The sequence below is a fragment of the Loxodonta africana genome, chromosome 24 (assembly GCF_030014295.1).
Source record: "Loxodonta africana isolate mLoxAfr1 chromosome 24, mLoxAfr1.hap2, whole genome shotgun sequence".
Lineage (NCBI taxonomy): Eukaryota > Metazoa > Chordata > Mammalia > Proboscidea > Elephantidae > Loxodonta > Loxodonta africana.
In genome coordinates, this window is record NC_087365.1 from 14,726,310 (window position 1) to 14,751,044 (window position 24,735).

The window sequence follows — 24,735 nt, forward strand, 5'->3', positions numbered from 1 at the left end:
AGATGGACTGACACAGTGGCTGCAACAATGGGCTCAAACACAGCAACAACTGTGAGGATGGCACAGGACCAGGCAGTGTTTCATTCTGCCGTACACAGGGTGGCTATGAGTGAGAACCGACTCGACAGCACCTAACAACACTTTTTGGGGGGACATCCTTAAATATGGATCATCTAGTGTCCACTAGGTTGTAAGAAAGATGCATAAAATAGTGGAAGAATATGAACATACTTTCATTTCCTAAAACACACATAGAACCGTAAGTTATTCATTATCTGCAGAAGTGGCTGTTTCCTTCAAATTTTTATCTTACAGCATTTTCTTCCCCCTTCTCCTAACTGAATCAGCTATTTATTTGAACCTGATTTATACTCATTTGTCAAATACATAGTCACAGTGGGATTACTGCCCTTCATCTTCCACAAATGTAACACCATTGTAACTACTCAATAATGAAAATAATCTGATTTTGGTTAACTTCAATACAGATGGCTTAAAAATAAAAGAAGCCTGTGTTTTTCTATTCTAATCTTATAAATGTCTTTCCAACATCCTTGTATTTTTTTTTATAAGCATGCTACCCCTACCTTGTTATAGTAAACTTTAGACAATGTTGAGATTCCAAAGGGCTGCCTACAAACCAAATGGAATCCTAGCTTTCGCAGGCTGAGTGCCTCATTTTGACTTCTCTCACCCCCTCTAGCGTTTGCAAAGCTCATCCGTTTGATTATCCAGTTACCTCACTGAACAAGAGCTTGGCTAAGTCCTGCCCATCTATGACATCACCCCCGTCTTCAACCACTGCGAGGTGAAGCTTTAACTTCAGACTTGGAGGTGGGCTGTGTGCAGTAAACTGGAATGCTTTCTCGCTGGCGCTCCTCAGTGTAGGAGTGATCCATACGAAGCAGGGTAAGCTCAGCCTGCAGCTGCTGTCGGCTTTGTGTGGACTGGATGCGGAGCTTGGGAGAGCGGGGAGGGCTGTTATTCCAGTTCACAGTCAGTGGAATTACAGCTATAGCAGCAGTGTATATAGGATTGCTTTTTCTCGTCTTCCTGGTAAGTGTTTTCCATGTTTTTCCTTTTGATCGTCCCAGAAAGTTTGCTTGGTTACTTTTCTAGAAAGGAATGACTTGGTACTGTGAGGCATCCAGTTATGAATGTTTGCTCTATCACCAGTACAAGCAATGTGTGTGCGTGCAAGCGAGCAAGGAAAAATTTGACTATATATCCAAACACGAGTTTCTTAAAGCCTTTTTTTTAAAAAATATATAATAAATGGCTATTTTTCTCTCAAGTAGCTACCAAAAGCCTTATGTAAAAAAAAAAAAAAAAAATTAGAATGTTAAATTTTAGAGAATACCAGGCAGATGGTTCACAGATAGGAAAGCGAAAGGTCTTGCTAACTTGGCATGTAGTGTATGTGTGGTATGATCACCAATGGCTGTTTTTACAACTGTGAAAGAAAATCAATAACCCCTCAGCCCATGAGTGCGCAGTACATGAGAAGCACACATCTTGCTCACAGCTAGCCAAGCTACTCCGGGCGACGTGCCTGCCTCTGTAAAGGATTAACAGCTACACCTAGATTTTAAAGCTTGCACTGCTATCCTGCCTGAGCTGCTTCAAACATTTCGGGCTTGCAAATCTCAATTTGGGAATTTAACCCAGAGGAAGGGGAAACTCTTCCAAACCATGTTCCCTCTCCAGTAGCACGCCAAAATCCATTGCTTGGGCAAGTGTAGTATGTGACGAGCATGGTAATTGGCAAAGTCTACTCAGGAAAACTAACAAAGCTCAGCCTGGAAGCTATGCCTGATGTATGTAGTGATTTCGGGCCAAAGGGAAAATAAATAAATACATGAGGAGAGCCCTCATCAAGTGGGATATGCAAAGTATCCGTTCACTTGCAGTTTATAATAGGAACATTCTTATGTGGGAAGAAATCCATTTATACTACAGAGCTTTCAAAAAGTAGTTAAATGTTATCTTCTCAAAAATGTTTTCCCAGTGAATCAGGTTTGAGACACAATGGTTGGCAAAAAGAGTGCAATAGGCCAGTATTTTCTCAAGATCTGTGAGGTTGGTTTTTAATTTATTTTCTTAGAACTAAAAAAAAAAAAAAAAGCTTGATACAGTCAATTATGGAACTATATTTTCTGATTGTTTTAAGTAGCTATTTTAAATTTTCTTAATAAATCTATTTTAAAATGCCCATGTACGCTATTAGTAGGGCAAAACCATGAATAAAGCCACCGGAAAAGTGCTTCAGCTGTAGCAATGCCTCTCGATTGCCCCAAACTGCATAAGCTCACCCTGACCAGCGTAAACATAATGAATGAATTTATCTGTTTTCAGGGAGAATCACTTATGCCCGCCCCAAAGTGACAGATGACTGCTACTCATCTCTTTTGAAATGAATAAAGAAATTAATCCTGTAAAAGTACCACAATAATATTAATATTACTGCTAACAATATCAATAATAATCTGCCAGGTTTTAATCTCTAGGAGATTAAATTAGAGGTATGCCAATTAGTTTGCAAATGTATGTGTGTGCATATATGCACACACATATGTACACAAACCTCAAAACCAACCCTTTGCCCTGGAGTCGATTCCGACTCATAGTGACACAAACATATATTTACTGATCTGAAACAAAAAACAGGGTTAAAAAAAATGTGACTGCATTTATTTAACTAGGAAAACTACAGATTTTTTTTTTAAATAAATAGAACACTGCCAAAACATATTTAAGTCCAAGAATCAGCAAAGATATCAGTGAATGAATAAACACAATGAATCTAGTAATATTATGTTCCTGGATTACTACCTATCAGTTATTAACTGAGGTTTGCATTTCTCTCACACACTCCCTTTTTAAAAAATCAATTATGGTTAGGCTCAAAATGCCCAATTAAACACTTCCTAAACATAAACACTTGTGAAAGACATAATTGGGCAGCAAATAAAGTTTTTACAAAGAAAAAAAAAAACACAGTAAGAACGTTTGTCATAACTGAATGTGACAGCAAAAGAGAAGGTATGTTTCTTTTGCTTTCAGGTGTTAATTAAGGAGCCTCCAATTCTATCAAAACTTTTTCAGAGCTAAATGAAGCGGTGTGAAATAAATTCGGTTGAAATCTTGTCGCTGTCAGACTTTGTTAGCAAGCTATTAATTATCTTCATCCCAGTTTCTTCTCTAGACTATATTGCCCAATCAAATAGAAACTCCAATTACACTCAGCATCTCCTGCCTAGGGACATAAGACTCTTAATGAACACTCGGTCTCCCCAGATGAAAAATACAATTATCAGCTTTACCCTGCAAGTGCACAGTGGAGAGATACCTCTGTGCTTCTCTTGGCCATGTACCCTGAAGCTTCCTCCTCTTGCTAGATTATTTTGAACAATTTTAAACTCTACAAAGATCAATAGCAGAGAACTTGTCTTAATATTATACAACTGTTTCTTCTTTCTTGCTTTCTATTTCTTATATGTCAGTATTTGTATCTGAACATTAAATATTTAAATCTGGCCATTTAATGCTGTGGTTTGGAGCTGCCGCTTCAGTTGATCCCCACTTTTCTCCCCTTTTTTACGGTGGGTGGGCAACATAACAAAGAATGTGATGAATCGCCAGATCCAGAGCTAACTTAAAACTTCGGAATAAAAACTCTAAAATATTATTTTATTCAAACCGATTTAGTTAAAAAAGCATTATTATTATTTTTTTTTTAAGTCAAATGACCACCATAAATGAAGTCAACCAGGGGAATAAGAGTTGGTAAGGTTTTCAAAGGCTGCAAGTTTTTCCCTCCATCTCCCCTCACCCCCTCTCTCCCCCCTTTTGCCCCAGAGGCCTTCACTGTTCTTCTCAACGGGAGGCTTTGTTGTAATTAAAGAAAAGAAAAAGTGGCCGGCAGCAGCCCACCTCTGACTTGGGGCTCCTGAAAGCAGTGTTCTGGTAGAGTGTACCACCCCCCAGTGGGCAAACACTCCACAGTAAATCTCTCGACAATATTAATCCTCAAAACTGAATTTTCTCTCCTAAGCATGAAAAAGGCTGTTTCTCATTTCTCAGCTCCTTCCAACATTCCACCATTTCAAAAATTTACCATGTCAACAAACCAATTTCTCACAGAGAGTGGTTTTAAATACCTGCAAAAAAAAAAAACGTTTTTCCTCTTGAGAACCGAAATAGGTACGTACACTTCAGAAATCATTTTTCATTTTCAAAATACAGATAGACGTCACTAAATTTAAACATCATGCCGAAAAATATTCGTTTTGAAAGCCAGTTTACGCTGTATATAAGAGCAGTTTCCAGGGTTGTGACTTGCCTATTGTCAAAAACTCTCAGAGAAAGTCAGTTTTAAGTAGAAAAGAATGGAATATAATTTAAGCAGTAGCTAAGTTTCATTTTTTGGCATATGCATTCTCTCTTTCCTGGCCTCAAAACCAAGCATCAGGAATGTGTTAAAATCTCTCTCCAGGTATTAGTGGGCTTAAATAAGAGGAGAGAAATTACTCTAACTTGATGAGACAATGACAGCTTTTGTTCTTTATTCTTTCACTTTTTTTTTTTTTAACCTGGCACTAGTAACCTTGGCAACTTTGAAAAGAAATCCCACAGACCACATTTGGTTAAACACCATTTTTAAAATGTGCCACTGAACTGTGGATTGATCAGTTTATGTGTTGTTTTTGTTCTTCATCTGGTTTAAATCAATAATACCCTCATTCTGACATGAAAAGTCAGTGTGTTTTATGACTGTAAGATGTTCTCGCCAACCAGCACAGTGCTTGGCACACAGGAGACTTGAGCTACTATATGGAAACTTAAATCACACCAACCAAAGTGGACTCAAACAGTAAAAAAAAAAAAAAGGGGGGGGAAGGAATTTCAGGTTTGCAAGGGGGAAATGTGATTTAATAAAAGTAAACATCGTTTTAATTGCAATTACTCAAATGTCAGCACAAACTTAAAGCACCACCCCCCCCACCCCCCACCCCAGCTCTCTCTACCTCTCAACTCTGCCGTCCCTCAAGTTAATATCTTGTTCAGTTTTACAAGTCTGGCTTTAATGTCATGAAAGAAAACAACATTCACCACGGTGAAAGATAACATCCCAGTTTGCCTTTTTGTTCTAAGGATGCTCGATTTAACTTTACAAGCCAGAATAAATGAAGCAGAATTAGATTCATTTATCACAAACCTATTGGGGCAAAGAACCAGTAACATAAACAGAGAAAGTAAAAGTTCTTTGCTTTGGAACCTTTATTCCCTATTTTCCATAAATGAAACAAAACATTCCTCAGGCTAGAAAACAGTCTAGATACAAGCAAGTATGAAAAGGTACACTTGCTTCTCTGCCTCTCAGCAAACCCTTCAGACTTCACGGCTCTCAAGAGGAGAGTTAGAGGTTCCTCTGCTTGCCTGGCGTTAAACAAAAGAATTGGAACTTTCCCGAAATCTGATGATCGTGGAAAATTTAACTACCACACGGGCTGCTTAGAAAGCATTTTGCTGTCACTATCAACTAACCTGATGCACTCCAGTTCTTCACTTTAACCGTATATGTAGTTTATTTGGAATATCATTTGTTCTCGCAAAGACTTTGCATTCACAGGTAGATCATTGTGTTGCATTTTCTGGCAGCGATTTAAGCCTTCATAAATAGATTACTTTCCTGATACTTTATATTAGGATTGCAGAAGTTCCAATTCACCTAGAAATATTCACAAACTTGGATAAAAGTGATTAAGCATCTGCTTTTTCAGCCCCAAGATTTTCCTTCGAATAATAATTCCATTAACTTGGATTAAAAATTCTACATGCTACTGGAGGGGAGATGAGAGGGTGGAGGGGGTTAGAAGCTGGAGAAATGGACACAAAAAGAGAGTGGAGGGAGACAGCAGGCTGTCTCATTAGGGGGAGAGTAATTGGGAGTGTGTAGCAAGGTGTATATGAGTTTTTGTGTGAGAGACTGACTTGATTTCTAAACTTTCACTTAAAGCACATTAAAAATTGTTAAAAAAAATTCTACATGCTATTCTACTTTCAGATTTAACATTTTAAACAGCTCCTAGCATTAAGAAATAATTTTGTGAGGCGAATCACTGAAAATAAACTAAAAATTTCAAAATCGTATATTCAATTTAAAATTAAAAAAAAAAAAAAGAGTGATGACCAAACAAGTCAAATAAAAATCAATTTAAATCACAGGTAGTAAAGGATTTAGGAATTTGGTGCTACCATCATTTAACTTCATCTTCATCTAAGTGATATTACCAAAACATAAGAAATACCTTCTCATCTCAGACATTCCCACCTCCAAATTCTTGTAGTAACAGATAAGGAATCATATAAATATGTAGATGGCCTCATGTTCTTACATTTTTAATATCAGTTTTCTATTCAGATATAATTTCTTAAATTCTATTAGCTTTCCTAAAATATCTCACAATGATAGCATCCTTATCTTTTACATAGTTCCTTAGGTAAACTATGGAAATAAACTGAAGGCTTATCATAGACTTGATGATTGCATCATAAATGCAAAATATATATATATATATTTAAAAAAGGAAATGAAAGTTCCCTATTAAAATTTTGATTCAGCCGTGAGGTAATTATGTTCTTCATCTTTTTGCTAGAGTTTTAAATGTTATATACTTAAGTAATTATTCTCATAAAATTTTTTTTAAACATGCCATTAGATAACCAGGGCTCCATTTCTGTTGTCCCCCCAAGTCACCCAATTAACAGTATTTTTCTAAAAGAAGATGGATTCTTTTCTGTTCAGAAGTAATGGCGTCTTTTAAGCTTATGCAGACAGAAAGGCTCTGAATTTGATGTTGTGAAAACCTGGCCACAGTGTCCATGCCAGTGGGGGTCATTTCTCTTTTCATCGTTCACACTCACATACAATGTCTCTACATTCGTAAATATATAGGGCCAGCTCAGAGAGGGGGGAGTCTAATAATGGGGGCCGGATTGCTTATTTTCCCTGGATAGATCAGTACAGCCTTTCATATGCCAAAAAATTGTTTTGCACTATAGTTTCAACTATAAAAGGAAGGAAGATATAAAACACAATCAAACATGAATTGAACTGTTGTGAGCTTAATAAAGTGGGTAGGGGCACGTGAGGGGAGCTATAAACTAAACCCTCATTCCTGAAACAGTATCCTTCTAGCCAAAGAAACCCGCTTTTATTTGGATGCAATTTGGGGAGAAGAGAATGACATTTTCCAAGAACTTCCTGAGCTTCAAGGCCTCCTGTTAAGCGCACATCACTGCCACTGTTGCACCCACGGTAAATGTGAGTTTGCGTGGCAAACAGCAGAGGAGGGAGTTTCACAAACATAAAACAGGAAAAATAAACAAATTAATCTTTCTTTTTCTCACCAATTTGGACTTTTTTCTTTCTCTGGGTTAAAAATGTGAAAAGCAATATATATTCATAGAGCCAAATTTGGTGAAATATTTATCGTACAGATACAAGCTAAAAAGGTAGTTCTATTTTCTCTCTGGTTATCATCATGATCGTCACCTGGCCCGCATTTAGCCTGATCTGACTGGAGGAATAATCAACAATTTTAAATCCCAATTCGGCAGATTCATCATCCCAGCTTTAGAGTGTGTCCTGCCTCAGGGGCGTTCCCGGAATATGAGATACGCTCCACTATCAGTAACATTTTAAGTAGGTTCTCAGTTGTTAATTTCACAACAGTTTTAAATTAGTTTCTAAGGCAATTTCTTAAAAGTAATTGTTTTCTAAACTTAACCAAATTATTTTATACGTTTAATAATTATCAAACTTAGAAAATATTTACAGCCGATACTTTAAATAGTAACTTTGTAATAATAATTTCAACAGCTTGGTTTTCCAGCTTCACAGACTGAGAAGGAAAAGTGTTCAAGAAAATTCACTATCGAAATTCAACAATAATGAAGGAAGCCCTATAGGCATCGCAATAAAACCTCACATTGAACAATATATCATTTAAACTTTCCTCTGTGGGTACTTTGCACTATTCACTAAAAAAAAAACTAGAGACTACTTTATTCCTCTGCTAACTGCTATTTTTGTTTCAAGTTGACAGAATCATAAATGTATCTTTTTTTTTTTTTTTTTACGTTTCCTTCTGTTAATGGAGTTTAACCTAAGTCTATATCAGCATTGGAATCTAGTGGCAATCTCAAAGAAATTGAATTTTCAGAGAGAAGCTGAAACACAAATTTTGGCCTTGTTTAACATACACTTTCAGTAAAGTGTTTGAATTCTGGAACAGATGCTATCCTTGTTGGATGCTAGGTAATTACTGGGGGAGAAGCAAATTGCTACTACTTTAGTCCTTAATTTCAGGATCAAATATTTCCTGATACCTAAATGTTTCCTGTGTGGAGAAAGCACCTGAGTGGGTGGCCTTGCATAACAGATGCTGATCCTACCCACCTCTCCCAACTCCCCAAAAAGTCTTCATGTGTCTTAGATAACGGCCAAAGCAGCCATCATTAAAATCACTGGTCTCTTTAGTTACAGCATAAGTCTTCTTCCAGAAATGAAAAATACACTATTAGAAATTGGAGTGTCCTGTCTGAACCTACAGGGAAACGCCCTGTCAGGTTTTGATATGCTTTACATTACAAGGAGGTGGATTGAAATAACGTCCTTTCTATTCCAAATACAGAATATTCGAGTTCAGTTTGCTAGAAGGAAGTTAAAATAGCACTCTCCTGAAAAACTAATGATGACTTGGAAGTCTATGCCACCTTTTGGCCGACTAGTCCTCAGAAGTGTCTGTAAGGAAGAAGGCGATGGTGCCCATCTTCTGCAATTGGGAAAATGGTAGCCAGCTGGCAGGATCAGACAGGGCAGAAGCAAACCAAAAGAAATGCTTCCAAAGCACTCTTTTCAACTTGTTAAATTGTAGATTATATAACTTTGTAAAGCCACAATGAGAAATGTCTAAGGAGTTACCGTGGCATTTCAGTCAAAAATTTTGTCATGTATTTGCTTGCCTCTTTGATATGTACTTTTTTTTTCTTTTTATACATTTTATCATTTTATCCCTAAGATTTAAAGTAAACTTTTAAAGACTGGCTTGCCTTTGAAAGCTGTGGAAGGGGTTTACTGCCTCTTGAATGAAGCTATGTTTCAGTGTTTAATTCAAAGTGGCCCTGACACTCAGTAAATAATACAAAATATCTGTTTGGTGACAATCCCAACTTTGGCTCCTACTGTATTTATATAATAAGATGGGAAGCATAAAAACAAAGAGGTCAACCTATTCCTTTCAACTAACTACTATGATAAAAGATGTGTTCCTTAAAGAAAGAATTGAAATTAAGTTGCTAGGAAATTTCTATAATATATTAAAGTTTATTATTAATAGTTCATTAAAAACTTTTGCTTTCACAGGAGATGCTCAAACTGTGTATTTTAAGGAAGAGAAATACAAAGGAAATCTAGTATGCTTCCTTTTTTCATGAAGAATATCTGAATTAAGTTTTTTTTACCTCTTAAAAAAGAATACCTGGTCTTGCATAACGTGACTACGCTAGAAATTCTGAGAAAACAGCAAGAAGCAAAAGCTGGAAATAGCTGTTGCACAGCAGGTAATCATACCTCAGAATGTAGCTACTGTACAAAGTTTTTACTTGGATAATCCTGGAGGGGAATAAAGGTGGGGGGTAACTGCCTGAAACACTTAATACGATACAGGCCTTAGCATCATGAATGGCTTTCTTCATGAGGATCTGAAGTTACTATCTCTGACCATATTGCACAGAAGAGCCAATAAGAATTTCAAAGAGGGCAATTTCCACTAAGGGAATTAAGCTACACAAAAGGAACCTTCACCCAGAAACCTTATCAGAAAGAAAAAAAAAATAGGAAACCATGTGTCCTACCTAGTAACAGGAAGCTGAATTGTTTCTGGCCCCCACTTTAATGAGCTTGCCCACCATGCTGAACTACAGCTGGAATGTTCATTGACAACAGTGAGCCTGATCTGGAGGTGTGTGCGGCATAAGATTACTTGAAAAGCAGTGAAGAACATTTCCAAGGACTAAACAAGAATATATAAGTCCCAGACCCTGACCAGGAAAATAACACATGAGCATTGGACTTTCACCCACGCAAAATTTACTCACATCAATAAGGTAGGAAAATATATTAAAGTATTTTATTTCCATGCCTGAAATTATAAAGGCTAATTAATACCTAAAAGTGCAGAAAAGATTATACAATAAACAATAGAGCAGTATAAGTCTATAATTCTCCAGCCATGGGGAAAGCTGAATCATGTTCTAGCTTAGAACTTGAAGAATAAAAAATCCTTGTGAAAATATATTAGGAAATGGAATATAATGAAGCATGTGAATAAAGCCCTTGAACCATACAGTAGGAGCATGTAGAAAAACAGGCAAAGAAGAAATATTTTAATATAAAATGGGATTTTCTACTTACATTAGCTGGATGTATTAGCTATGCAATTATTTCCCTAAAGTAGATGAAAGAAGATTCCTTCTAATTTTCTCTTTAGAAATCCCTTTTAAAGCTGTTTAATGTTAATAATCAAAGAAAAAGAAATAAAATTAATAACACAAATGGTTGGCTTTACTGGAATCCAGAATCTCAAACAGTATGCCATTATTCCTGAATAACTAGTAAGAGAATAGATTTTTATTATATATTTCTATATCTGTATTGTCTTTTGCCTAACAAAAGGTAGACGTAAAAATGGGGTTTCTGGGAACAGTAAAATTATTACCTTTAAATATAACCTCATATTCCTGTAAGTGTCAATTCATTGTGAGTGTTAAGAAAAAATTACAAATTTGATCAGCTTGGTCAGTGATTGGTTAAAAAATTGGTATAAGATGTAATGAAAATACTTTAGAATATTCAACAAAACTTTAATTATTTTAAATATTTCAAAATTAAATGGGTTCAGAATGTGATACTTCGTAATTTATATACCAGAAGGAAACATTTGAAGCAATGAGATCATATGATTGTGTTCATTGTTAGCTAGTAGTACACCTTAAAAAAAAAAAAAATACACCTTAAGTAACCAAAAATAAAAAGAAATTATAAAATATTTAAAAGTGATTATAGATGCTTTTAGTTTCCATGGCTGTTTTAAACACTATTTTCAGTATGCTAGCCCGATAATTTTCTGTCTTTTTCTATTCCTTCCATTTTAGGGCTCTGAAGTAACAGAAGCTGCTTTGTGTAAAGAACTCAACACTGCTGACCATGATCAGCCCAGCCTGGAGCATCTTCCTCATGGGGACTAAAATTGGGCTATTCCTTCAGGTGGCACCTCTATCGGTCGTGGCTAAATCCTGTCCATCTGTATGTCGCTGTGACGCAGGTTTCATTTACTGTAATGATCGATTTCTGACATCCATCCCAACTGGAATACCAGAGGATGCTACAACTCTCTACCTTCAGAACAACCAAATAAATAATGCTGGGATTCCCTCAGATTTGAAAAACTTGCAAAAAGTAGAAAGAATATACCTATACCACAACAGCTTAGATGAATTTCCTACCAACCTCCCAAAGTATGTAAAAGAATTACACTTGCAAGAAAATAACATAAGGACTATCACTTATGATTCACTTTCAAAAATTCCATATCTGGAAGAATTACATTTAGATGATAATTCTGTCTCAGCTGTTAGCATTGAAGAGGGGGCATTTCGAGACAGCAACTATCTCCGACTGCTTTTCCTGTCCCGTAACCACCTTAGCACAATCCCCTGGGGTTTGCCCAGGACTATAGAAGAGCTACGCTTGGATGATAATCGTATATCCACTATTTCATCACCATCTCTTCAAGGTCTTACCAGCCTAAAACGCTTGGTTTTAGATGGAAACCTTTTGAACAACCATGGCTTAGGTGACAAAGTTTTCTTCAACCTAGTCAACTTAACAGAATTGTCACTAGTGCGAAATTCCTTGACTGCTGCACCAGTAAACCTTCCAGGTACAAACCTGAGGAAGCTTTATCTTCAAGATAATCACATCAATCGGGTTCCCCCAAATGCTTTTTCTTATCTAAGGCAGCTGTATCGACTTGATATGTCCAATAATAACCTAAGTAATTTACCTCAGGGTATCTTTGATGATTTGGACAACATAACCCAACTAATTCTTCGCAACAATCCCTGGTATTGTGGGTGCAAGATGAAATGGGTACGTGACTGGTTACAATCACTACCTGTGAAGGTCAACGTGCGTGGCCTCATGTGCCAAGCTCCAGAAAAAGTCCGAGGGATGGCTATCAAGGATCTTAATGCGGAGCTATTTGATTGTAAGGACAGTGGGGTTGTAAGTACCATTCAGATAACCACTGTAATACCTAACACAGGGTATCCTGCTCAAGGCCAATGGCCAGCACCAGTGACCAAACAGCCGGACATTAAGAACCCCAAGCTCACTAAGGATCAGCGAACCACAGGGAGCCCAGCACGAAAAACAGTTATAATTACTGTGAAATCTGTCACCTCTGAGACAATTCATATCTCTTGGAAACTTGCCCTACCCATGACTGCTTTAAGACTCAGCTGGCTCAAACTGGGCCATAGCCCAGCATTTGGATCTATAACAGAAACAATAGTAACAGGGGATCGCAGTGAATACTTCATCACAGCCCTGGAGCCCGATTCACCCTATCGAGTATGCATGGTTCCCATGGAAACCAGTAACCTCTACCTATTTGATGAAACTCCTGTTTGTATTGAGACTGAAACTGCACCCCTTAGAATGTACAACCCTACGACCACCCTCAATCGAGAGCAAGAGAAAGAACCTTACAAAAACCCCAATTTATCTTTGGCTGCCATCATCGGTGGGGCTGTGGCCCTGGTGACCATTTCCCTTCTTGCTTTAGTGTGCTGGTATGTTCATAGAAATGGCTCACTTTTCTCAAGGAACTGTGCATACAGCAAAGGGAGGAGGAGAAAGGACGACTATGCGGAAGCTGGCACTAAGAAAGACAACTCTATCCTGGAAATCAGGGAGACTTCTTTTCAGATGTTACCAATAAGCAATGAACCAATCTCAAAGGAGGAGTTTGTAATACACACCATATTTCCTCCTAATGGGATGAATCTGTACAAAAACAATCACAGTGAGAGCAGTAGTAACCGAAGCTACAGAGACAGTGGTATTCCAGACTCAGATCACTCGCACTCATGATGCTGAAGGACCCACAGCAGACTGTCTTTTAGTTTTTATAAACCTGAGGGAGGTGATGGTAGGATCCCTGTTCTACTGCAAAACACTGGTAAAAGAGACTGAAAAAAGCAATGTACTGTACATTTGCCATATAATTTATATTTAAGAACTTTTTATTAAAAGTTTCATATTTCAGGTTATTGCTACGATTGATGTAGTAGAGATGCCTGAACACAATTCTATATTTTAGTATTTTTTAGTAATTTGTACTGTATTTTCCTTGCAAATATTGAAGTTATAAACCATTTACTTTTGTGTTCTGCTGAGTAAAATGACTTGTTGACTGTGAAAGTGAATTTTCTTGCTGTGTTGAACAATCAGGACTGCGTTCACTTGCGACCCTTGTAGTATAAGCACAGGCCATTTTTTACTTTGGTATTAATAAAATGTAAAAACAAACAACAAAACGGCTGAGTGAAAAAATTAAATTTCAAAATAGTTACAAAATAATGTTCCAATTATTAAATCTGTATTATCCCAGTGGTATTCAATAAATCAAACTATGTGAAGTAATGGGCAATATCAAATGGGCTGCATATCCATTTTTGCTATAAGCAAATTAAATATCCTGAAGAAAGTAAGCATAACTCCTGAACTGAATCCATCAGCTGCATAAAAGGAGTGTGAAGTCTGTTGTTAGAGCCATTGTTAACAAAGCTTTGAGAGTAAAGGACTTCACAAAAACAATAACATAAGTGAGCTTCCAAGTTCGAAGGAAAAATGTATACTTAGAAAAATATAAAAACTTAGACTTGCATAGTGTAATGAACACAAGTACCACGACTGCATTTTGGTTTTACTTATACCATCCTGATTTTTGAAAAATGAATCCTAAACACATAATTGTTAGTGTGTATGATGTCGTTATCACAAAGAACGTCAAAAATAAAAATTATACATATTAAAAAGGTAGCATAGCCATAAGCAAGTCCCTTCAACAATCCAGAGAAAGTCATACTTCAAATAAGTGAGAGAAATAAATTCTAGAAATCAAGTTTAGATTTTGGTATATGTGAAATGTCTTCACACTGTACATAAATCCTCAATTTAATTTCACAATGATCAAGAATACTGCCCATTACTGTCACAGATTTCCAGATATTACATAATGGACTTGAAATGTAACATTTCTTTCTAGCTTCCAACTGAATTGTGAGCTATTACTTGTTTAAAAACCACATCACTTTTCTGTTGCCATGATTATTATTTTTTCAACAAAAAACCAAAGTGCATTGTACGCCCTTTGGCCAGTCTTGTATGTGCCTTGATCCAATGCTACATGTATTCAGCTTTTAAAACTTGACAAATTTTTCATACTTCCTTAAATATGAAAAATTATGGTCTTATGGCTGAATAAAACTTAAAAAAAAAGTACAGAATAATTGTGCTTGCTTTTTCGGGATTATGTTACTATCATCAAAGTAGCAAACTTCCCAGCACATTAGTCCTAAGCACCCCATGTATTTTTCTAGGCATAAAAATAAAAGTTGGCTACAAATAAAAAATAGCAATATCTTGAGCTTGTGTATCATTTTACTTCAAAGAGTTCAGTGTTTCATGCATAAATTTATTTTCCTAATATTTCTGTGAAGTACTCATATTTTACTTATTTACTCTATAGACAGAAAACTTCAGAATTGGTTTCATGACTTTTCCCCATGTGTGCACTGCTGCCATTTTCCTGACCAACGCTTTGTAAGTGGTCTTTGAAAAACTAACATTTTTAAAATAGCTTTTGGGTAACGTGAGTTGTCCTCAGAGGACCTGAAAGCTTAGATCCACTACTTACTAGGCATGCACTTAAAACAAATCTCTTACCCCCTTAGCTCAGTTTCCTTATCTGTAAAGTGGGGAGATCAATACTACCCACCTCACAGGGCTGTTGTGAGGATTATATGAGATGATGCGCATGAAAACTGTACAATATTCTACAAAATATGTTAGCCATGTCTTCCCAGAGGTTTCTTCAATGCCACTGCTTCTACTACTCTACTGACAAAGTGTTATCTACAACTATGAAACCTCACTCATTATTTATTTGCCATCTTCAAATTGTTTACCAATACTTTCTCTTTTTGACTTCCTTTTATGGAGCACTGTTGGTCACTACAAACAACGACGAGCATGATTACTATTAAATATAGGTGATGTTTTCTCAAGGAAGTTTTTCACTTTGCTTCTGGAAGCTTTGAATAGTTCAGCGATAGTTCTGCCAGAAGTCAGAGAAAGGGCTGGATGATTCCACAAAGTCCCTATGACACAGTGAGCTTATAAAATGCCACAAACCAAGAGATTATATGGACTATTTTCCAATTAGTATACCTTTCATGAGCACAAAACATTTAGGTTTGTTCTAATACATTCTTTTTGATTATCTTTACCTGGAACAAATCTAAAACATGCTTTCTACTAGCAAATACACAAAAGCACCAAACACAGACAGAGTAAAAGTTTATTCTTTACCTAGGCTTGCTCTGAAATCCAAATGTTTTGTTGGGGGAATATATATACACACACACACACACACACACATGTGTATGTGTATATGTACATATATATACCCATATATGTGCGTACATATGTATGTGCATGTGTATTACATACCAAAAGCAAATCAAACCCATTGCTTTCAAGTCAATTCCAACTCATAGTAGCCCTCCTATAGGGCAGTGTAGAACACCCCCATAGGGTTTCCAAGGAATGGCTGGTGGATTAGAACTGCCAACGTTTTGGTTAGCAGCAGAGTGCTTAACCACTACACCAGTTGGCTGCTAACCAGAAGGTCAGCAGTTCAAATCCACTAGTCACAAAAGAAAAATGTGGCAGTCTGCTTCTGTAAAGATACTCAAAATTAACCCAATGCCATCGAGTTGATTCTGACCAACCTTGGAAACCCTATGGAGCAGTTCTACTCTGTCCTATAGGGTCGCTGAGAATTGGAATTGGCTCAACAGCAATGGGTTACGGTTAATGGGTTATATGTATGTGTATATATACACATATATACATATACTGTACATATCCTCTTAATAGAATATCATGACACAAGTCACCACCTTAAAGGCACTAAATAAATTATAGACAGATTTCCATGTGTCCCAAACTAAATGTCCACAATTTTTCCTGACATAACAAAACTAAATCAGGTACAAGTAGAGAAAATGATTAAAAAAAAAAAAATCCAATCCTGAGTATATAGCATACAGATTTAACAAGAATATAACTGGGGAAGCTACAAAAATAAATAAATAAATAATAAAGGGAAAAGAATTACTCCCTTGCTGAATGTTTGACAAAAATCGAGAATTGTTTTTGGATGCAGCCACTTGTGACTATATTAAATCACTGCACTTAGACTCTCGTTCCCTATTAAAAACAACACTGTGCTCTTTCAGCAAGGTCGATTTATTGAAAGTATTCCCCTGTGCGAAAGGAACTAGTAAAAAACTCTGGTTTACTAACTACGGTTTCTGACTAAAGCATATTTTACAGCGACAAGCCAACATGACAGTTTTCATAAGGAATCCAAAGAGACCTACATACTCTAAAGCATCTGACGCGTGGGTGTTAAAGGAACCAATCCACCGCTGAATTTACTTCAATATTAGTTCATCTGCTGCTGAAAACTGTAAAGGCATTTAAAATTCTAATTCCTTCTCCTGCTTAGCATGATTAGCAAATCTTAATTTGGTATAATCTTGTAATTAAAACTATACTTCTCGTTTTTAGATTTTGGTTAAAATAGTAAAAAAAAAAAAGTGTTTATCATTCACTTTTTTAAGAACTGCAAAGCTCTCTGCAAATAACCTTAAGCTAGTGATCATTACTCAGTGGCTTCTATATGATAAATAGCAGAGGCCTTGCCTTCAAGAAGTGTGTTGTCTAGAGGTTGTGGGGCATAAACGTACCATCCAGTGAAAGTTTTCTGATACTGCAGTACAAAGGAAGAAACAAGTACATCTGTTTGAACAGATCAAGGAAGACTTCATGAAAGGGCTAAAATTAGGCCTAGGTATTGAAGGACTCAAGAATCGACTCAACCGCACTGGGTTTGGTTTTGGGGTTTGGTATTGTAGGGCAAGAAGTTTAAAAGACAAATTAAGAAAAGCAGATACTGGCCATGGAGAGGAAATGGTGAACAAAGCCACGGAAATAGGAAAAAAAGGGGCAATGTTTCCTAATCCTGGCTTTGGTCTTGAACATGCGGAGATGTTTTTATGAGGATAACCAGGCCTCAATACGGCCTTCTAATTAAAATCTCCCAGGTTAAGGCTGGACATTTATATTTTTAAAAAGCTCCAAAGGTGATTCTTATGTACACTAGGGTTAAAAAAAAAAAAAAAAAAAAGGGTTAAGGACCACTTAATCCTGGAGGCGTCTGAGGGAAAACCCAATAGTCCAGCTGAAATACAGGATCCATGAAAGAGGTAAAACTGTAAAGGTTTTTTATGTCATTTTTGCAGTGTGTTGAATTCCAAGATGAAAAGTCTGCATGATATTCTTTGGCAATGGTTTCTGAGCAGGTGTATAAACAATCAGTATTACTTAGGAATGTTTTATAGTAATAAAGAATAGTGCATGACAGATGAGGAAAAACCAAGGGCAAGGAGACCAGTTAGAAGGCCATGAAGTTTTCCAGGCAAGAGGAAATAAGGGCTTATGGAATGGGGTGGAGTAATGGGGGGAGGGGAAGAAAGTCTAACTCAAAACATAGGGCAAAGGTTGAATTTCTAGGAATTGAAAACTGAGGAAAGATATTCAGTAGCGTGCTGATGAGACAAAGTAGATTTCAGGATTTTTGTGCATTTTGGGCTTAAACAGGTGGCTGTATGTACAGTACAGGTTTACATCTGCTAATTACTAATAGTGTTCTTTTTAACCCTGCAAAGTAACCCAATTTAGATGATAAATTGTAATATCGCCTTAGGTTTAAAGTACTTCTATGTTATTCCTCTGGAAGTGTCTCTCAGGAAGATGGAAATGAGGGTTAACAGGTGAGCATTTAACCATTTGTGCCATCCGGGCAATGATTAGCACTTTTTTAAGAAGGTAGGGCTTGGTTGGTCATGGGGAGGAACAAGATAGATAAAAGGAAATGATTAACCAGGAGGGAGATTTATTGATCTCAGGAATAAGATGGGATGTGGAGATATGAATCCACACTGAGGGCAGGGAGTATACTTAATAGGAAAAGGGAAAACTGAAATGCACGAGAGGCGAGGTCCAAGTCATGGCTGCGATTTTAAGGTGACAGAGAGGCTGCAGTTTTAGAAGGATGCCAACAAGGAAGACAGTCATTGAGACAAATGGAAAGGGTTGAGATAAAGGTAAGGTTTGTAAGACAGGTTCTGAGTAAGATGGGTAAATGTCCTAATGATGAAGAAGAGGTAGAAGATGATGGAATTAGATGATGTGAATGTAAAACATGAACTTCGAAAGGAAGGTTTTAAATAATGGTGACAGAAACAGAAAGGAAGTGGTCTTTCAGGGGTGGGGATATATTTTTGACTTTTCCTACCCCTTCCCTACCCTAATTTCATCAATTAATGGTAAGAGAAGATAGGTCAGATAACAGAGAAGGTGTTATCCTTAGAGAACAAAAATCAATTAAGTCAAGGTAGTACAAAGAATGTTAAGAAAAATGTCAATCACACGGAGAGTAAGAACCCAAAAGTAAAGGATTGCAATGGGCTCAGTTATGAGCTAAGCCAGAAGGAAGTTCGTACTCTCAGATGGGAAGTGAAACCCAGTATAATGAATGTAAGAAATAATTTATATTCATGAGGAATAAGAATCAGGATCAGCACAAAGGTGGTTCCTATGAGGTGGAGGTCAGACATACGTCCACTCTCCAACTTCTTCACCATTTCTCACATTAGCCGTTCCCCCCACAGCACTCTCTACTTCTCTGCTGGGTTTGATGATTTGTTGCAGTGGCAACACAGAACTCACAGACCATACTTGCAGTTTTGTGGTTTATTAGGGAAGTAACAGGCTACAAGTGGGGATCAGGATCAACTTGGAAGTAATAGGATACAACTCAAGATCAAGATCAGGAAGTACACAGGAAAGGTATGGAAAGATCCCCCTAAGTGAAGGGCACATCCTTCCCATCTTCACTGCAGAACAGCTTCCAACCAGGACAGCTCTCAGCTACTCTCTCTGACCAGGCCTCTCTGCTGTCAGGCCTCTCTACCACTAACTGGTCCAGCTCATAGCCAGCGTAACAGCCTGCTCAGCCATGCAGGCCATCTCAACCCTTAGGTTCTGTCACCAGGCCCCTTCCAGGCCTCTGGCTGCTGGCTCTGCCACTGGGCCCCTTCTAAGGCTCTTGCTGTCTTCAGTGTTACAGCCCTTGACGCATATTACAGCTCTTTTAGGAGGGTCCATGTGCAGGAATCCCCGGGTCCAAACTGATCCGATCCAGGCTCCTCTTGATCCTGAAGTTCCCTTCTCACCTCTAAAAACCTCTGTGGGGATGGCTGCTTATACAAGCAAACTCCTTATCAATTTTAAGTTGTCGTCCTCCCAGCTAGACTACACACTGACTAATCCCCTCAGTGGATCATAAATCACTCAATCCTATTGGGTGGCTTTATACACTACCTTTCTTACTAGTTAACAAGCCAGTTGCTGCAAGGTAAGTAAAACAGACCAATCACAGGACAGATTGAGGCCCAACCAATAATTTTTGGCAGAATTACAAACTCAGGCCAGAAAGGCCAATATATAAGAGAAACCCACTACACTGCAGAAAAAAAAAAAAAAAAAAAAACTGCAGAAAGGGATGTAAAATACAAAAGGAGAGCAAGGAATGTCATTGCACCTAGGACTCAAGAGATGATCACAGTTAAAAAGAATTCTGGTCATGAAAGGTTGGTGGAAACTCCTATCTTAAATAGTGTAGACATTCTGAACAGATGAAGGGAAAGAACTAGAATAACCGACTTAACCTTTTTCTATTCTTTAAACATCAAAACAAAATTAAATCCAACTTTATCTCAAAATATATGCTGAAGTTGTATTTCTACCCACACAAATCCCACAAGTATCATAGGATTCCAGTGAAGGGATAAGTAAATCACAGTATGTACACCTCCTGCTCCCTACTCTCATCTCATTTTTATAATTATAGGTGATATAAGATTAGAAATGAACTTTAGGGCTTTCCTGAAAGTTTTTTTTTTTTGTTTTGTTTTTTTTTTTTAAGGATTCAAAAGGAAGTATGCAGCCACAGGGTCTGGAAGTTGGGGATAATGGGATTTTAGACATTGTGTGTACACATAAAAGCAGTGCTTCTTTATTAGTGCCAGTTGGCTGGAGTGGAGTGGGGGACAACCTAAGCAATTACTAGCCAAAGTAATTATCCTACTGAATGTACATTAGGGCTCTGATAATTGTGACATTACAAAGCTCAGGCTAGTTCATATAAATGTTCCATTAAAAAGCATGGAATCACTACTAAAATTACATATTTTAATGCCCTACATATGGGCACCAATGTTAATGTATGCACCCAGTAAAGACTAGGTAAAACAAAATTTTAGTAAAAATCTTTCCCTTTTAAACTATGTTCCATAAATGTGAACAATGTCTTGCACATACAGTGAACTTAACAAATGCCTGGTGACTATGCTGATGCTCCTTACACTTACCACCATTTGTTGAGGGCTTTCTCTGCCAAGCACAGTGCTAATTGTTTATACATCTTAATTTCATTTAATTCTCACAATAACTTTATGGATAAAAATTAGTATCCTTATTTTTCAGATGAGGAAACTAAGGCTTTGTATGGCCATGGGGGTTTATTCTTCGACATCAGCAATGATTCATGGAGTACCTAGTCCATAACTGTGCTGTATACATTGGGAACGCAGCAGCAGATGTAAAAGGCATGGAGCGTATAGCTGGAGGAGGGCAGGGATTCAGATACTAAACAAAAACTAAATGGATACAATGTAAAAAATTGTGACAGTTACCATGAAAGAGAAAAACATGTTGCTGTCAAAGAGCTTAACAGGTGGACCAATTAGAGTGTGTGCTCAGGGAAGGCCAAAGACCTGAGGAATAGAGTCAGCCATGGGTGGAGAGCACAGGAAGCAGGATGTGGTAAAGTCTTAGGCAGAAAAGAAGGTTAGTGTGTTTAAGGATTGGAAGAACGTCAGGGTGGCTCATATTCAGCGAGCAAGAAAAAGGTGAAATCAGAGAGGGAGGCCTGCGCCAGATCATGCAGGGTTGCATAGGTTGAGGCCCAGGTAAGGAGACTGGCTTTCATTTTAGTGTAAGAGAAAGCCAATGGAAGGTTTTAAACCGGTGGGGTGGGGTTATACCTGGGGTTCACTGTCAGGCTTCAATTGCAATAAAGTCACTCCAGTTGCTGTATAGAGAAGGATTGATAGTATGGGACAGAATGGTGGTGCTGACATGGTCGTTGTTATTAAGTACCATCGAGTCAGTTCTGACTCATAGTGACCCTTTGTACACAGAATGAAACTCTGCCTGGTCCTGCACCATCCTCACAATCATTGCTACGCTTGACCCATCGTTGCAGCCATTGTGTTAATCCATCTCATTAAGGATGATCTTCTCTTTCGCTGACCCTCTACAAGCATGATGTCCTCCAGGGACTGGTCCCTCCTGATAACATGTCCAAAATACGTGAGATGAAGTCTCACCATCCTCACTTCTAAGGAGCATCCTGGCTGTACTTCTTCCAAGGCAGATTTGTTCATTCTTCTGGCAGTCCATTGTATATTCAGTATTATTCACCAACACCATAATTCAAAGACATTAATTCTTATTTTGGAGTTATTAAGGAAACCTTCTTAGAGTTACAGAGTTAACAGATGATGGAACAAGGATTCTGTTTGCCCTGAAGCTTCAGCTTTTAATCACTGTCTTAAATAGTGACAGAAACATTTCTTCAATAACTTTGTAAATGAGGCTAAGTCCAGGAAAAATTTTTTTTTTTTTTTCCTTTACTGAGGTAACAACTAGAATACATTTCCAGGATTAAATTTCAGAATATTTAACAGGGGCAAATGTGACTTTTTCTCCCAAAGCTTACAAGGCTCTGCTCCGTGATGCTGAACGATGACTTCCAGTTGTTTTGGATTTTGCACATGATTCATATGCCAATATCAATGCTGTAAACTACTCTGAGGAGAACATTTGTCTTTCATGTAACTTTCTTTTGTGTGTGTGTGTTTAATTTTATTGTGCTTTAAGTGAAAGTTTACAGATCAAGTCAGTCTCTCAAACAAAAACTTATACACACCTTGCTATATACTCCTAGTTGTTCTCCCCCTAATGAGACAGCACACTCCTTCTCTCCACCCTGTATTTCCATGTCCAATCAGCCGGCTTCTATCCTGCTCGGACTTCACATCTCCCCTCCAGACAAGAGCTGCCCACATACTCTCATGTGTCTACTTGATCCAAGAGGCTCACTCTTCACCAGTATCATTTTCTAACTTCTAGTCCAGTCCAATTCCTTTCTGAAGAGTTGGCTTTGGAAATGGTTCCTGTCTTGGGCTAACAGAAGGTCTGGGGACCATGACTTCCAGGATCCTTCTAGCCTCTGTCACACCATTAAGTCTGGTCTTTTTATGAGAATTTGAGATCTGTTCTATCCCACTGTTCTACTCCTTCAGGGCTTCTCTGTTGTGTTCCCTGTCATGGCAGTCATGGGTTGTAGCCAGGCACCATCTAGTTCTGGTCTCAGGCTGATGTAGTCTCTGATTTACATGGCCATTTCTGTCTCTTGGGCACATAATTACCTTGTGTCTTTGGAGTTCTTCATTCTCCTTTGCTTCATGTGGGTTGAGGCCAATTGATGCATCTTAGATGGCTGCTTGCTAGTGTTTAAGACCCCAGATGCCACTCTCTAAAATGGGGTGGAGAATGATTTCTTAACAGATTTTATTATGCCAATTGAACTAGATGTCCCCTGAAACCATGGTCCCCATATCCCTGTCTCTGCTACACTGGTCTTCGAATAATTTGGTTTATTTAGGAAACTTCTATGCTTTTGGTTTACTCCAGTTGTGCTGACCTCTCCTGTATTGTGTGTTGTCTTTCCCTTCACCTGAAATAGTTCTAATCTACTATCTAATTAGTGAATCTCCCTCCCCATCCATCCCTCCCTCCCTCTCCCATCTCATCATCAAAGAATATGTTCTTCTCTGTTTAAAATATTTCTTGAGTTCTTATGATAGTGGTCTCATACAATATTTGTTCTTTTGCATCTGACTAATTTCACTCAGCATAATGCCTTCCAGACTCCTCCATATTATGAAACATTTCACGGATTCATCATTTTTTGTTCTTTATCGTTCCGAAGTATTCCATTGTGTGAATATACCATAATTTATTTATCCATCCATCCATTGATGGGCACCTTGGTTGCTTCCATCTTTTTGCTGTTGTAAACTGTGATGCAATGAACATGGGTGTGCATATATTTGTTTGTGTGACAGCTCTTACTTCTCTAGGATATATTCCAAGGAGTGGGATTGCTGGGTTGTATGGTAGTTCTATTTCTAGCTTTTTAAGGAAGCACCAAATCAATATCTCAAGTGGTTGTACCATTGTACATTCCCACCAGCAGTGTATAAGTGTTCCAGTGTCTCCACAACCTCTCCAACATTTATTATTTTGTATTTTTTGGATTAATGCTAGCCTATTTGGAGTGAGGTGGAATCTCATTGTACCTTTGATTTGCATTTCTCTAATGGCTAACGATGGTATTTCCTCATGTACCTGTTAGATACCTGATTGTCTTCTTTAGTGAAGTACCTGCTCATATCCTTTGCCCATTTTTTAATTGGGTTATTTATCTTTTTGTAGTTGAGTTTTTGCAGTACCATGTGGATTTCAGAGATCAGACACTGACCAGAAATGTCATAGCTAAAAACTTTTTCCCAGTCTGCAGGTAATCCTTACTCTTTTGGTGAAGTCTTTGGATGAGCATAGGTGTTTGATTTTTAGGAGCTCCCAGTTATCTAGTTCCTCTTCTGGTGTTTTTGCGCTGTTAGTAATGTTTTGTATACTCTTTACCCCATGTATTAGGGCTTCTAGCATTGTCCCTATTTTTTATTCCATGATCTTTATCGTTTTAGGTATTATATTGAGATCTTTGATCCACTTTGAGTTAGTTTTTGTGCACGGTGTGAGGTATGGGTCTTGTTTCATTTTTTTGCAGCTGGATATCCAGTTATGCCAGCACTATTTGTTAAAGAGACTGTCTTTTCCCCATTTAAAATACTTCAGGCCTTTGTCAAATATCAGCTGCTCATATGTGGATGGATGGATGTCTGGATTTTAAATTCTGTTCCATTGGTCTATATATCTGTTTTTGTACCAGTTCCAGGCTGTTTTGACTGCTGTGGCAGTATAATATATTCTAAAATCAGGTAGAGTGAGGCTTCCCACTTTGTTCTTCTTTTTCAGTAATGCTTTATTTATCCAGGGCC

General features: G+C 37.7%; 2 protein-coding genes across 3 annotated transcripts in view; one reads left to right on the forward strand and one right to left on the reverse strand.

Annotated features, from left to right (window-relative positions):
- LOC135228593 (ADP-ribose glycohydrolase MACROD2-like) overlaps positions 1-24,735 on the reverse strand; it is a 768,396-nt gene that overhangs the window by 377,853 nt on the left and 365,808 nt on the right. The gene's annotated exons all lie outside the window — the stretch shown is intronic.
- Positions 9,454-14,570, forward strand: FLRT3 (fibronectin leucine rich transmembrane protein 3). The gene is made up of 2 exons (XM_003411432.4): positions 9,454-10,173; positions 11,221-14,570. Exon 2 carries the CDS (start codon positions 11,273-11,275, stop codon positions 13,220-13,222), a length of 1,950 nt encoding a protein of 649 aa, XP_003411480.1. The 5' UTR covers positions 9,454-10,173; positions 11,221-11,272; the 3' UTR covers positions 13,223-14,570.

Excerpts from the sequence above, each read along its gene's own strand:
- FLRT3 (XM_003411432.4), top strand. The coding sequence starts at position 11,273 with ATGATCAGCCCAGCCTGGAGCATCTTCCTCATGGGGACTAAAATTGGG.